This window comes from Rhea americana, unplaced genomic scaffold (genome assembly GCF_003343005.1).
Source record: "Rhea americana isolate MKP2758 unplaced genomic scaffold, rheAme1 scaffold_12, whole genome shotgun sequence".
NCBI lineage: Eukaryota > Metazoa > Chordata > Aves > Rheiformes > Rheidae > Rhea > Rhea americana.
The window spans coordinates 9,154,313-9,169,311 of record NW_028185261.1 but is presented as its reverse complement, the minus strand read 5'-3'; the positions used below and the strand labels follow the sequence as shown (position 1 = coordinate 9,169,311).

The following is a 14,999-nucleotide window of genomic DNA, read 5'->3' as shown; positions in this document are numbered from 1 at the left end:
AGAGAGGCTGTGTAGTCTCCTTCTCTGGAGATACTCAAGGCCTGCCTGGATGCAACCCTGTCTAACATGCTGTAGGTGTTCCTGCTGAGCAGGAAGGTTGGACTAGATGATCTCCAGAGGTCCCTTCCAACCTTACTGATTCTATCATTCTAAAGCCATAAGAAATATATATCCTAATTTGCTTTCCTTTCCCTAAACTTCCCTGAAATATGATATCAAATCCCATTCATGGGATTCCATAAAAGTATTGGGACTTTGCATTGGAAGAGAAGAACTCTGCAGCACAAAGACAAAAGGGAAGAGTGAAGAAGGAAAAAGGGGGTTTCACTGGGTCCTGTTGGGACCTGCACTGCAACATCACCAGCTGTGGCTCCTACTTCTGTACAATATAGAGAGAGACAGCAACTGGGATAGCCTGTTCACAAATAAAGATTCTTGTCTTATCCAGAAAATTTCTGTTTATGTATGAATTCTTTATAAAAAAGAAATTGGAAGTTTCACTGCCAAAGGATACCTACGAAAAGCATCTTCAACAGTGTGTTAATGACATTTTTCATACTAGCTGTTTAAATGGCAACAAACTGGGGCCAGCTGTCCCCTCTCCCCTGAGCCCTATYGTAACAATGCAATAGAACTGAGTTTAAGAGAAGAGCAACTGCTATTCTGTACTGTCTGCTAACCTTCACTAAATATCTTTTCATTAGAAGCTAAAACAAAAGCATAGGTAAGACTATTGCTTCTTACTTCAGTTAGTCAATCATACAAAAGTAAAAAGTATTGGGTTCTCTCTGAAATACATTAGCTAGCTTGGGAATACACTGAAAATGTATTTAGACAACCTTCCAGGCAAGCGGTGTGAACTTGCAGAATACGTATCACTGAAGAGTTTGGCAATGGTAGCTGAACCTACTGATATGAACTTCTTGGACAGAAGCACAAAAATTGATCCATTCAGTTTTCATACTTTTAGCATCTACTAAACCCCCACTGATTTTTGGGGATTGTATTTCTACATATCTGTCTTGAACAAGCAGGAAAAAGGTGAAACTGCAGACAATGGAGCATTTCCAAAYGAATTACCTTTGCCTGGCATTAAATTTCATTTAAAAAGGTATCAAAAACACCACTGAACATAGAATAGAAAAATAGAGAGGCATCTTTCTTTTCAGCAGCCATTAACCATTCTGATTACCTTTTTCTGCTAGGAATGATATCTCTATGTACAATTTCCCCAGATCCTGAACTCTGGCTTGATCTGACTTCCATGAAGTCAATGGGGTACTTACTAACTTCATTGGAAGCAGAGTTGCGAAAGTATACTTTGAAAAGTAAAAGCCACAAAATCAATTTACTGTTAAATAAATAAAAAAAATAAGTTAGTACAAAAATGATTAATAATTGAACTGTAAACAATCCTGCAGAAGATCTACATTATATCATCTTCCTCAGACCACTAGAGTTCTGACTTCCAAAGAGAGTTCTTGGACTGGTATCAAAACTGGCTTRTTGATTGTACTACTCATACATGAAAACAAAATTAAGACAAAAAAGATTTTATAGAAAGTAGAGTTAGAGAATACATTTTTCATATCCATTTAACACAGACTTGCCACAAGAGCATAATTGCAAACAAAAATTTAATTTACCTATAACTACATCATGGCCATCAACCAGGCCTGCAGAGAACAGCTCCTGAGAAACGCCATCTGCTGTGTCTGTGCAAAAGGTGAAATGAGTAAATATAAGAGCCCACAAAAGCAACAAAAACCATCAATCACCCAATGCAATTTAACAAAAATATATTTTAGTTCCAAAAGAGCCATAGAGACAGGCTTGAATTCAAAATTATCTTTCATTAGGAGAGAAAAAAAAAGTACCATAATTTTCCAAGGTAGTTATCTTATCACAGCGTAACACATGAGATGACTTGATTCATTACAAACCCACACAGCCCATTCCTGGACACTAGCATCTCTCCTCTGTTACCTAACAAGGTACTCCCAATCAGTTTACAACTTTAGTATCTTTACAACCACAAAAATACTTTGTTGTGGCATTACTTTCACTCTGTGTGGGGAGGGGAAGGAGGGGGGACAGAGCGGGGGAAAGAGGGAGAGGGAGGGAGCATCATGCTTGGTCTCCCTGTTGTCCTGTGTATCTAGAGAYAGAGAAGTGCTGCAATAGGTTTTCTTGTCTGTTATTATTGGGTCAGGGGAGTTGCACTCTCTTTTGACTTTTAGGTTCCAAGTACCTTTTGAATACTGTGACCCAGGAGACTTAGAGCTGTGGGATGGACATCAATTGCTGTATTCGAGTAGGTTAATTCCAAAGACCTGGTTTCTAGTATTTGCTGCTGGCTAAAGACGTAAGGCTTAGAGGCAAGAAGTAAGAAATGGCAGGAAAAAGCCTAAATTCCGCTGAAGTCTCACCTGACCATGGCCTCAACCCCAAGCATCTGCATGGAGGGCATGCTTAAACAGCACTTCACTTCTGAAGAGACTCACAGGGGAAGAACAATCTACCTGACCTAGCTGCATTTTCTGGAGAGCTCTGCAGAGCAGAGCCATAGCCTTGTGCTGGCTACCTCAGTGACTGACTACCAGGAACACAGGATCCTGCTGTTTATTATGCAGAATTCTCTATTTTTGACCAAATAAGAATTCTTGCATGGCTTACCTAACTGCTTACAGAATATTTAAGTAAATCTTTTGARAAGCGCCTAATGCAGGATGCTCCGTGGCCAGTTAGATGAAAGATACTTTTGGTAGTTATTCCCCACTTCCAAAATCAATGAGACATGCAGGCAGACGACAGAGAATATATCCATGCACAGAATCATTCCACATGAAAGATGTTACAATTTACAGGAAAAGAGACCTTTGCCAACCTGGGCTCATTTTTAGGCAGAAGCTCTTTTGAGGGCTATTCTAAATACAGTAAATAATTGACTTCTGTGAAATATGTAATGTGGTTATAGTTCCAATGATTGCTATGTAACAAAAATGWTGCCTTCTTACTAAACATCTCTTCCTCCTGTGCATTTTATCAAAGTAATATCTGAGGATTTTTTCCAAATAAAACTAAGTTTTATGACTTCTTAAAACTCAACACTGGTAAACCAATACAGTTCTACCAACATGTAGTAGAGTCTTAAATTTCAATGATAGAATTTATTTCTGGTGATGCTTCATAAGCTAGAAATGCAACCTATCTTCTGCTTAAAGATAGCATTTGAAAAATGGTTCTCACTTCATACTTGTGAACAGAACCTACTCTGTTATAAAGGGCAAAGCAATTCAGATACAACAACCAACACCACATACACCTTTATGGCTACTATGTTCCATTTTCTAAGACATTTTCCAAAMGTGAAAATGTACATTCTGTAGCCATAAACATCGCTATTCAAGATCTTAGATACCATACAGAACATCTGAGTAAAAAGTAGAATTGATAAAGTTAAAATCTTCTAATACATACCGTCCATTATGTCCACTTGCCACTAAAATTTATATATTTCTGCTATTCTTGCTTGAGTTAAATACAGTATATAAAGCTCTGCATAGTAGGAAATACTTTAGAATGGTAATTTATATTAACCACAAGCAGTAACCAATTTCTGAGAAACCTTTTTGAGCAATAAGAGAATAATTTCAAATAAAGCAGCCTTACCTCTGCCTGGAGTAAACTCAAATCGTATGTCATTAAGTTCTTTTCTGGAGTTCCTGAAAAACATTCAGGGTATACATTAAAATGTAGTGAGTTTATTCAGACTAAGTACATTCACCTTTATAAAGAAATTGCTTTTAAATATATAAGGAATACTTTATGGCTTAATGTTCCAATATTGCCCTAGCTGGAGGACATGTACATAAACATATAGAAAAAAGAGTAAAAGTTGAGGGAATTTAAATTCTGCCCATATCAAATCACAATTTATTTTGTGAGATTTACGAAAGTATGATTTCTCACCTGTRATAAACAGTGACATAATTCCATTTCACAGCTTAAGCTTTTACTCTTAAAACTGTAGCCCTGACATATGAAGATTACAAATGCTAACATTGTTCAGAGGAACCAAATCTCTTTTTCAATGTTAAGTTTTCAGTATGTTCCAAGAACGAAGTTTTTCTAGAATCTCAATTAGTAACAGACAAGAAGCAAACAGACAAAAGGAGAAAAAAAGTCAGCAAATCTCTCATGTATGGGTTGTTTTCTTCCCTTTAAAAATCAGACTGTACCATAAAAAGACAGTGGAAAAATAGTTCTTGGTTGTTTTTTTTTATATATAATGTGAATTACCTTTTACAAAGTATCATGATTAGTATAAAAGGCCACAAAGATAATAAAAATAATTATTTGGAAATACTGTAAAGAGGAAAGCACGACTGTTCCCTCAGCAAGAAGATATCTTTCTGCCCAAAGGGCACAGTGAATCATGCAGTAAGCTTACAGTTCAAYTATACTCGTTTGCTTCTCTCTTTAAAAGAAAGGTACAACTCATGCCTATATCTTACGTGTAACTTACACATAGGGGCGTGTGGGGGGGAACAATAGTCACCGATTATGTTTGAGTAGTTCAGTAAGGTTTAATACACAGATGCATATGCATAGACTGTACACTCTCTAAAAAGCAGTAGTAAAAAAAACCTCAATATCATCTTAAACTACTGCAGCAGCAATATCGTCTGCATGCTGTCATGCTATATCAGACACACATACATTCTTCTTTAGATGCTATAGCCTTTTTTCTAAAGGTAACTACACAAAGCCACAGCTTGCTACTTAACATTTCTAGTAAGTATGATATTTATACTGAGTATCCTATTAGACAACAAAAGTATGCAGTGACATATAGATAAAATTACACAACAAAATGTAAGTCAAGGCTGTATTTAAAATTTTAAATAGTACTGGCAACTGTCCAGTTCACCTACTCTAATCATGGCAACATGCAACCACAGCAACACCATCCACATCGAAATGGAAYAGAGAACCTGCAATCCGACTTACCAGCCTGAGTCACAAGAGAAAAAGAGGTTGCCCACTAAATAGTATCACTGCTCACATGCTAAAAAGGAGAGCGCACTTTCCTCCCTATCCTTATACTTTCTCCCAAGCAAAAGACCRTAACAGGCAGCAACTTGCACAGACTTCAGAAAATAGTCCTTKAAAAGGGACGCTGAATGGTTAGCTTAAGCTTAGTCAGAAGATGGGCAAGTTTGGAGTAGAAAATAAATTTTGGCTGCAACAATCACTTACATATCACAGCCAGACCACTGCTGAGTGTAGTAGTGTAGTCAACACTAAGTCAGGCAGGTCATTGTTGCAAATCTCATCTTTGATATTTTGCGGAAAGACCCCCAGTTATTTTGACGCACACAAACATACCCTATTTATATAGAACAGACTGGCCAGATTGCTTGTATTTCTCACTTAACAACTGTCAGTTCCATGTTAATCCATGTTTAATAATAAAACCGCATGCACTCCACAGTATACATTAAAGTTARCATAAAACAAAACAGAAGAAATAACAGTCTCTTTTTCTTGTGATAACTATTCAATTCCTACATCCAGAGAATACAGACAGCATTTGCAACCACCACTTTTCTGTACTGTGAACTTTATCCARCTTCAAAAATATTCTCCCCAAGCATCCACACTGGAGAAACTCCACTGCATGTTGATCACAGTATTTTGGGGGGACTAATGGAGAAGTAAAGTTTAAGCTTGAAAATACTTGGGTAACTTACAGGATAAAATAAAATATTCTGATAAATATTTTCCTTTTCAGCTCCAAAAGAGACTCTGCCATATTGCTGTACTTGTTCAACATAGCCAGTGTGAATACTACACACAACCCCTTTTCCTCCAGGAGYAACAAAATATTTGCTTGGACTTAAAAGTTCTCTATCTGAGATCAAAYATAAACAGAGGTGCTTATAAAGCAGACTTAAAATATTTACTAAATGTAAATGATGAAAAACAGWTTTTGCTGCACAGTGTTTATAAAGCTGTTTTGAAATGAGTAACTTCTTTTACTGATCACCATAGTCTCATCAATGATCTTCTCCTACCCACGAGCTAAACAGAGGAGTATGAAAGCCAAGGTTTCTGGTTTTCTGAAGGTTTCTGTCTTCATGTTTACCACTAAAGAGTGCTCTAACGAGTTTAGGATACAACCCAATCACAACATGTTTCTTAAACATCTTAGACAACTCCTCTGCAATCTCATACTGTGCTGCAAAACCTCCATTCCTTGCACCTTTCCAATTTCAGTTTTGGTTAATAATTTCTACCATCAATAAAACATTAGCTCCTTTGCAAAATAGATGTCCATCTCAATTTTGGAAATGGAAAGTAGATTGAGCTTAGGAATGAACTTAATTGCTGTAGCACACWCTTTTTCCAATGAATAGCTCAATCCACTTGAAAAGCTAATAGTAACAGAATGTGTTTTGCAGTCCATTATTCTTCTTTTCCTCAGCAAGTTAACTGTAAGCAAGCTCATATTTCAGTGTATCAGGCCATGAAGTCTTACTGAGGGAAAACTAAATCCAACCATCAGGCACACTCAGCTGTGACTTAGAACTATCATCATTTGCTAAATACTTACCAAAAAATATCACACAGTCAAAAACCCAGCAATTTGTAGGAGAACAGAATGACTGGTAAAACAGACAAAAGCAAGAGAGAAAATACTGAAAAATAACTATGTCATATGTACTGTTTAAAATGAAAAATGCTTTAAATCTGAAGGAGTCTCAGGTTCTCAAAATTCTATCCTAGAAAAAGCATGGGAGTTAAAGATCATTAATGCAAAAACGCAGATAAYGCAGCTAGCCAGGTACAGATTTATTGAGCTCTCTTACTTCTGTTACAGAAATCTGCTGCCACTAAATGCAATACTACACTAGGTCTATTTTTATTCAACAGTGAACTACATCAGTTCTCTTATTTTATCTTTAGAAAAACCTGGATGGCTTTTTGGYAAAAGAAGGGAAAAAGCCACATATGGCCCACCTCTGAGGTCACTTTAGGCAATCCACTTCCCTTTGCTGAAATTTAGTATATGTAATAAGCTTACTAAACTGCTGCTGTCCAAAAATGGGAGCCGCACAGAAATTTAGTGCTCTTCCTAAACATGTATGTTTTGACTGAATGYGGGAAGCAGCTCAGACTTACACATCCATTTCCCCCATACACTTTTGAAAGAAGCAAATCAAAGGAGTAAAATCTTTATCTCAAACCTTTGCACAGGTAAACCAGAAAGTTTTGCCTCTTATTAGCAGCTACACTGAATTGCTCCAGTCCACATACTTTTTTCCAAAGAYGGAAACAGAGTCAAATACTAAAAACAGCTGAGGAATAATTCTGTAGATTTATCACTCCTACAATCATCTATCTAGAAACTAATATATTAGGTCCCCAGATTACATCTTCCCACAGAGTTTCCAAGTGGAACATACAATATATATGAAGGCACAACGTAATCACGAACTCTGACAAAAATTACTTTCTAACAGACTGATACAGCTGTGTGAAAGATCAGCTGCTCCTGATACAGACTCAACTAGGATAAAAATGGGATGTGTTTTACYTTGTTTTCAAATTGCAGTATTTCCCAAACAGAAAGTTAATCTGTCAAATCTGTTTATTAAAGTGAAGGTGAAAGTTCAAGAAAGGTTATAGGTATTCAGCTGTCTAACTTTGCTATTTGGAATTGTTACTGTTAAACTATTTTGAACTTAGAATGCTGSTGTTTTCTCTTTAATTTTACATTACTATTCAGGAAAGCAAAACAAATGAAGTTTGGCAAGATTAATTTGCTAGAAGCCTCTAAGTGCTTTTGCTTATGGTTCCATTACCTTCCAGACATTTATTGATTTCCATAAATTATTTATTCCATTTTTTATTCCACTGAAGAGAAGACGCACTTGATTTCTTCCACGAAAGCTCCTCATACTCTCTGCCAGTCTTCAGATACTTCTCCGGTTCCAGCTAGTATYAATGCTACTGCAAATTAGTTTGCCACTTACTAGTTCGATACACTTTGGTAAAAAAATGTTTGAACCTATTGATTTATTTATAGGCAGGTTTTCCAGATACCATTTTCTTTTCATTGAAGTTCTCTTTTTACTTGCATCCATTATCCTCTTATCATGCAGCAGCACATAGTCTATTTTTGCAAAACAGAAATAAGATTTGAAGAAAAGCACCTAAAAATCTTAATGATTCGTAATTTTATCTTCTTCATCATTTCTTAATGGTTCCTAGTTTCTCTAAAGGACTTGTGAAAAACAGCTATTTCTGTTTAAAAATGCAAACTCAGACCTTTTTGCCAGCTCTTAAAATATTTCTCCTGTATTTGCTTTTTGCTCATTCAACGTCATTACAGACTCACATGCCTTAATTATCACGGATATCTATATCTCATCTACTTTAAAAGTAGTAAATATCAAATACTTCTATGCATTTGAGCACATCCAGATTGATTCATTTCCTGCACGTTTCTTATCATCATGCAGTCACCTCCAACAGGTCAAATTCCACAGGGCTGCTTTAAACAAGAATGGTACCTCAAAGCAAACCATACTAAGATATTTTGGCAGCCATCTGCCTTGCAAAGTAATTGCAAAATTTAAAAATTTGCACTTTATTAAAGCATATTTTCTAAAAATTCATTACAATTTTGCTCTCATCAGCATCACTCAATGCCTACATTAAGATTGCTAGCAGATGTGCCTTCTGATGTACTAGGAAATTATGCTTCCTCACAGGAAAAAAAAAAAAGCACATCAGCCAATTATATCAATTAACCCTCACACCCAAACTGAGACCATTCTGCCTTTAGATGATAACACCAAGGCCTGAAAGACACTCCATTCTGAAGGAAATAATTTGCAGAACAACATTAATATTTCCAAAAATAAGGAGTAGAGAGTAAGCAGCTTGTGCAGCTGTATAGACTGACATGATTCTGTTGAAAAGATCATAAGACATGAACAGAGATTTCRGACATCCACACTTAAAAGACAAACAGTTGCAAATAATTACCTAATGACAGATAGTCCAAATCCTGCTACAGTCAATTAGCTATGTTCCATACATTTGGTAAAAGATCTACATTGCTGAGCTGCACCACTTATGTGGTGAGATTAAAAGTGGAAATCATATTTGTGTAATGATGCAACTGCAAATTTCAGACATTGAATGGGAATATTCCTTTTGTTCTTGAATGTGCAATRTCTATCATGTAAGCAAGGCTGTAAGTGAGATTCAAGAAAATTAGATTTCTTAGAATCAAAATGATGGTCTAGATCATGCTGAGGTAGCTGGATTATGTATCAAGCAGCAGATTTCCATTTTTATTTAGTACTTTTTTTTTTCCAAATTTATCCACCACAGGATTAAACATCAGTAGCTATTTCCAACAAGCTTCRGCATGTTACAAATAGTCCTCATTGGAAAGCCTGTATTCCTAGATACACTGATATAATCAATATCTGTATACTGACACAATTCAGTATACTGAATACTCTTCCTTCCTCAAATCAGTAAAAAATCCCAAATAGCATGAGCCAATGGGGCTGAGGGGATATGTGAAGAGCAGAACATGAGGTTTCACCTTTACATCACTTGCTGAATTTTCTCTAGTTCTAGCTACTAGAGCTCTAGAAGCTCTAGCTATTCAGTTAACACACATGTTTAAGAAAGACTGATATACAGACATGAGTGTCCAAGARCACTGGCAATAACAGAACTGCAATCAATAAAGTTGATTTGTGAAACAGTGCTGAGCAGATACACTTTGAATAGAAATTGCATCATTGATGGGTTTTGGTTAGTTACAGCAGAAACAAGACTCCTTCATGTTTTTCATTATTTTCTTTTGGGACAGAGGAGTCAGAAGGCACAAATTACRGGCACTCCCAGTCACCATCTGCTCCATCACTATGTTGTGTAGACAGAAAACACTRTCTAGACTACATGAGAGACAGTGTAGAAACCCATGCTTTCAGGCAACAGCCACTTACCTCTGCTGGCATTTCACAAACACACTCCCTTGCATGAAGCTTTATCGTCTTCTTAATCAAATGTTACTTTTTAATCCAACTATTTAATCATCCTTTGCCATCAATTCAAATGAAAACAATCAAAAATCTTAGCTCTTATCATCCCCATTCTTCTCCACTTACATATGCGATATTAACCTGCCTAAAAGTACACAAACTTTCTACATTAACGTTATCCAACTTGAACACTGAATACTCTTACCATTAGTATATCCTTCTCTGGTACTTCGATTATCCAGCCCAAACAAGGCCTGGGACTATTCTCCACTATGTCTATGGGCTGAGAACTAGGAGTAGCAAGAGAGAGATCTCTCCTGGAGCAATGGGTATGCACTTACCAGCCCTCTTCCTTACCACCAAACCTTTGTTTTAACAGAGTCTGACAAACAGTCTGACATAGAGATAGCACAGGGCACATTCTACTTTCTTTCTGACTTATTTTTCCAGGTATTTGGTGTGATTAAAAATAAAGATGCTTTTCTACTTCAGTCCTCTCTTTCTTAAGTTCCAATTGAATGTAGAGGGCATCACCAGTCGAGGAAAAGTGAAAAGGTTTTAAAAAACACAGAAAACCAGAAGCTATACTTTAGGCACAGTCAATAAAATACACGTTCTGCCCAGGTAAGAGTCCCAGTTTGCCCATATAGTGAGATAGTTAAGAGGCCTGAGCCCTTGCATCATTTGTAAAGACAGGTCACCTGGCAAAAGGGAAGCTTCCCTGCACTTTCAGTAACTGAATAGCATTGAGGAGAGTCATGACCCAAATAAACAAATAAGCAAGCAAATATTCTCAAGAGAAAGTCAGCAGTGCACCTATTTCTTGTGCTYGTGAGATTGTGACTAATTATAGTTCAGCCTAACCTCCTGCCAGCAACACAACTGACCTCAAGAAAATCTGTATTAAGTCTTCATTCCCTAAAAAACAAAGGATCCTGGAGGGTCAGATCTSTAGAACCCTAATAAGTCTGGCTAGAGGAATGGACAACACCAGAATATGTATTCTTCTCTGGAGCTGCTTAATTAACCTTCAACTAGAACTGTAGAAACTTTTWGTTAGGAATGAAATATACAGAGCATCATTCAGCAACCCACCTTCCACCTCCCCAGACTCCTTCAAGCCTTATTCCCACCCAAATAGAATTTCCCCCACTATCAGGGACTAGTGACACTCACCAAGTCTAAGTGACTTTAACAACAACAACAACAACAAAATGAAAATAAACATCACACTTTTACAAAATTTAGGTCTCGGACATGTTCCCCCTCTTCTAAATTTGACCTGCATTTAAATTATCATAGAAATAAACTAAGTTAGGATTAAGAAAACGAGACAGTACAGTTTATGAAACGGGAGTAAGAGGTATGGTATTTGCACTGCCTCACTGCAGTTGCTGCTGTAACTAAAAATACAGAAGCACTTAAATGATCTCCTCACTTAGACTGCAGAGAAARCAGAAATTCATATCAAAATGGAGCTGACAGTAATCAGTGATGGCTATGTTACATATCCTACAGCTGTATCCATCCAATTTTCTTTCTACATCTCTGGGCAAGAGCTTTGTGTGTATAATGCAAGAAACACAATTAAGGAAAAAAATCAAAAGAGTTTGTAGGGTTTTTTAAAATAAATTTTTCTTAGTTTTTTTCCTTGTTATTCCAGTACTTCTGGTCACCTTCATTCCCTCAGTAATTTGTCACTCCTTTCTCACTGCCATATGCTCAAGACATGATGCACTAGTTAAATATTGTTCCCTTTGTAGCCTAGCTCTTACACAGCCGGTTTATCCACGTGTTAGATTTCCAGTCACTGCCCTATATTACATATTGGGAAAACTGATCAGAGCAGGAGTGAAAGAGATGAAGACAATGTTCTATTTTCRTTCCATAAGAACTACTATGAGCTCACTTTCCCAGGGGACAACAATTTACTCATACATTTTACAGTAAAATTCACTTTGTGGTATGCTACAGAGCTTGATTCACAGAAAATCTTGATAAAGTGATGCAATACCCCTTCGTAAGTATTATCTGTTAAAAATGTCAACTGAAAGCGTACTGAAGATAGGTCATAGCTGTTTACAATCTCTATTTTGAGCAATTAATACTTTTTGTTTCAACCTTATTTCCARAACACAGTTAATATGTATATAAACACAAGAAATTGCAACCTGACGTTTTACTTTCACTATTATAAAGAGGAAGCAGGAGTAAAACCTTTGAAAGTGAATGAACGTATCCATTGGTACCTAATCCGATGTTTGGCCTGGTATCTAAAACTTCTGTCCCTTTACCTTCCTTGCCTTGCAGTTTTCTTATTCTGCAGATGTGGGAATCTATCCACTCAGCTCGGACAAGGAAGCAAGAATTCTTTCCCACCCCTGCAAGACTACATCTCCCCCTCAACATATCTTTTTCTTTTTAAGGTCACGGTACCACAAACCCAACAGAACTGTAACCAAAGCATCAATAAAAGGAAACCTGCTGTTAATTTTCCAAATGAGAACCCTAAAGTTCTTAYGGGATCACATAAACACAACAGAAGAAAATATTTACTGTAAAGAAGCAACAGTCTTCCGAGGATTCACCACGTGTTTAGGCAAATCCCTTTCACACTTCCATGCTCCACTGTCATTTACTGATCAGTATCCCATCTCTTCTATTACTCATTACTATACTATCAGGAGTAGATCATGTTTATTTGACAGCTCATCATACATTGTGAAGAGGGATGAATCTTGTCAAYATATTTTTAATGACTTCAAGTCAGTTCTAGATTAAATGGAAGGACAYTTGTTAACTTTTCATAGTAACAAAAGAGATGCTTAAAGTCAGCCCTGCTTACAGACTGCAGTCAACTAAAATGGGWTTTCAGTCTCTATTAGCAAAATACAGACCTAAAATACAAAGCTCTTCAAAATCCAYTAAAACTCTACCATCTATTTCAGCGGTTTTGAAAAACTCCCATGGGTTTACAACTTACTCCTCTCCATGTACATTACCAAAGGGAGGAAATAATGATTTGTATATGAGGTTTCAAGAATAAGTTGCAAGACAGGAGATGAACACACAAAATCCTGCCACTACCAAACACAATGCTCAAACCAGTTTCTTGTACACCTTCCAAGCCAGGATATACCTTTTTTTTCTGTATAATATTCTATTAATTTTTTGGATTTAATAATGCCGAGAGAAAGTAAAGTAAAACCAAACTAGGTATTCACTGAATGTGATGGTAATTTTTAAAAGCGTTTTCCAGTACTGAGTATAAAAAGCCTATTCATTCTACAACGTTCTTTGATGTTTTTATTTTATAGCATTAATCYACAGCTCAAATAGCCTTTAACAATGTTTACCTGCTCTTAGATAAACAGCAGGTACCGGTAATGAAACAAGACATCTGTTAGACACCATATTTCAAGAAGTTAACAATCATACTGATGTAAAAGAGCCAAATAATGTTTTCAAGGGTGAAAAATAGCCAATACTACAATAAAACACTATCATTTGGATATTAGGTTGCAGGAATTATGCTACATTTATCTATTAAAGGTTCCCCTTGCCATCTACCATACAGAAAAAACAAGTGTATGCTACTATTGATTGTTACCAAGCGAACCGTTACAGTCACAATCACATCAGCTAACAACACTGTCCGTGGTGCCATATAATTAAGAGGCAGCCAGCAGTTTCTCAGGTGGAAGAGGACTTTATGACACTCCTGTCCAGAGCTGATCAGTCTCTATTTCTTTATTTAAGACTTAAAAGAAATTGGAATGCTTTTAATCTTGCAAGATTGGATGGGATATGACAGTAAAACTATGAAATTCTCAAGYTATATGATACAAGAAACATGGCTCACATCCAAGTACAAACTAGGCAGATCTGTAAAACTGTGATTAGCTTGATCATTTTAGAAGCTGCATATGAACACAGGTCCTTCCTCTCTGTCTGCTGGTTTACTGCCCGAAGCCTTCATTCCTTGACATAAAAATGTTAGAACTGGAGATAATATAGATTTACCTAGATACCTAAACACATTTTTAAATAAGGTCTCTTCTCTTTCTCTAGCTGCTAAGGGTAGAAGTTAAATCAAAGTCATAAGCTCTTCAGTGTTTTGTTTTGTTTCATTTTTCCCCCCTCCTTATGCTATGTTTATTCCCAGCTAAGTCAAACAGGAAACTCTGGAACAGACTATTTTTTTTAGGACCTCATTTCTTTTCTGGTCCTGATTTCCTCATTTCCTTGCGTAAGTCTTTCCGAGTTCAAACTTCACTTAGTGAAAGAGCATTACTGACCTAGTTGCAATGAAAAGCAGTATAGCTTTTTTATAGCTACCTGCATAGCACCAATCTGAAGTTCATGGATCTTGATGAGTCCATCAAGAAGAGTAGCAAGTATTCCAGTAGAGTAAGAAGTCTGAGTTTTATTTTAAAATATTCAAAAGTTTCATCTAGTTTCCCTGACAAACTTTCTCAGGAGTGGTTTTAATAAATAGCCTTCATCAGCAAAGCCTGCTGATGTATTAAGTTCTTGTCCCAGCTGCATGTTACTGCATCTCCTGGTGCACTTCACAGACCCCACAACAGCAGTGATGCCACAGTTTGTGGAGCAAAACAGGATCAATAAAATGAGCTAACTTAAAATTTTACTTCCCCAAAATATCAGAAATTACAAAGCAACGAACCAAAACATGATCATTTTATAGTGACTCAATACATCCCCAGAAACACTCATATCAGTATAGTGGAAAGACAGTAAACTTCAGTATTATGCAGCAAAAAGTAGCCAAAATGGGCAATAGTGTTTCAACTGGTTTTACCCGAGGTAAATGTAGCCTGTCACCACACTCACAAGCAGCTTTAAGGCAGATTAATGAAGCAGTATGGCCTCTGAAGGAAAACATGATGTGTTTTAAACTTT

At 36.6% G+C, this 14,999-nt stretch overlaps 1 protein-coding gene across 1 annotated transcript in view; it reads right to left on the bottom strand.

Moving 5' to 3' along the window:
- STK39 (serine/threonine kinase 39) overlaps positions 1–14,999 on the bottom strand; it is a 114,531-nt gene that overhangs the window by 22,322 nt on the left and 77,210 nt on the right. The window contains exons 15-16 of the mRNA XM_085323737.1: positions 3,673–3,725; positions 1,647–1,715 (exon numbers count right to left, since the gene is read on the bottom strand). Of these exons, the coding sequence (XP_085179863.1) occupies positions 1,647–1,715; positions 3,673–3,725 (122 nt within the window). The remainder of the gene's footprint in view (positions 1–1,646; positions 1,716–3,672; positions 3,726–14,999) is intronic.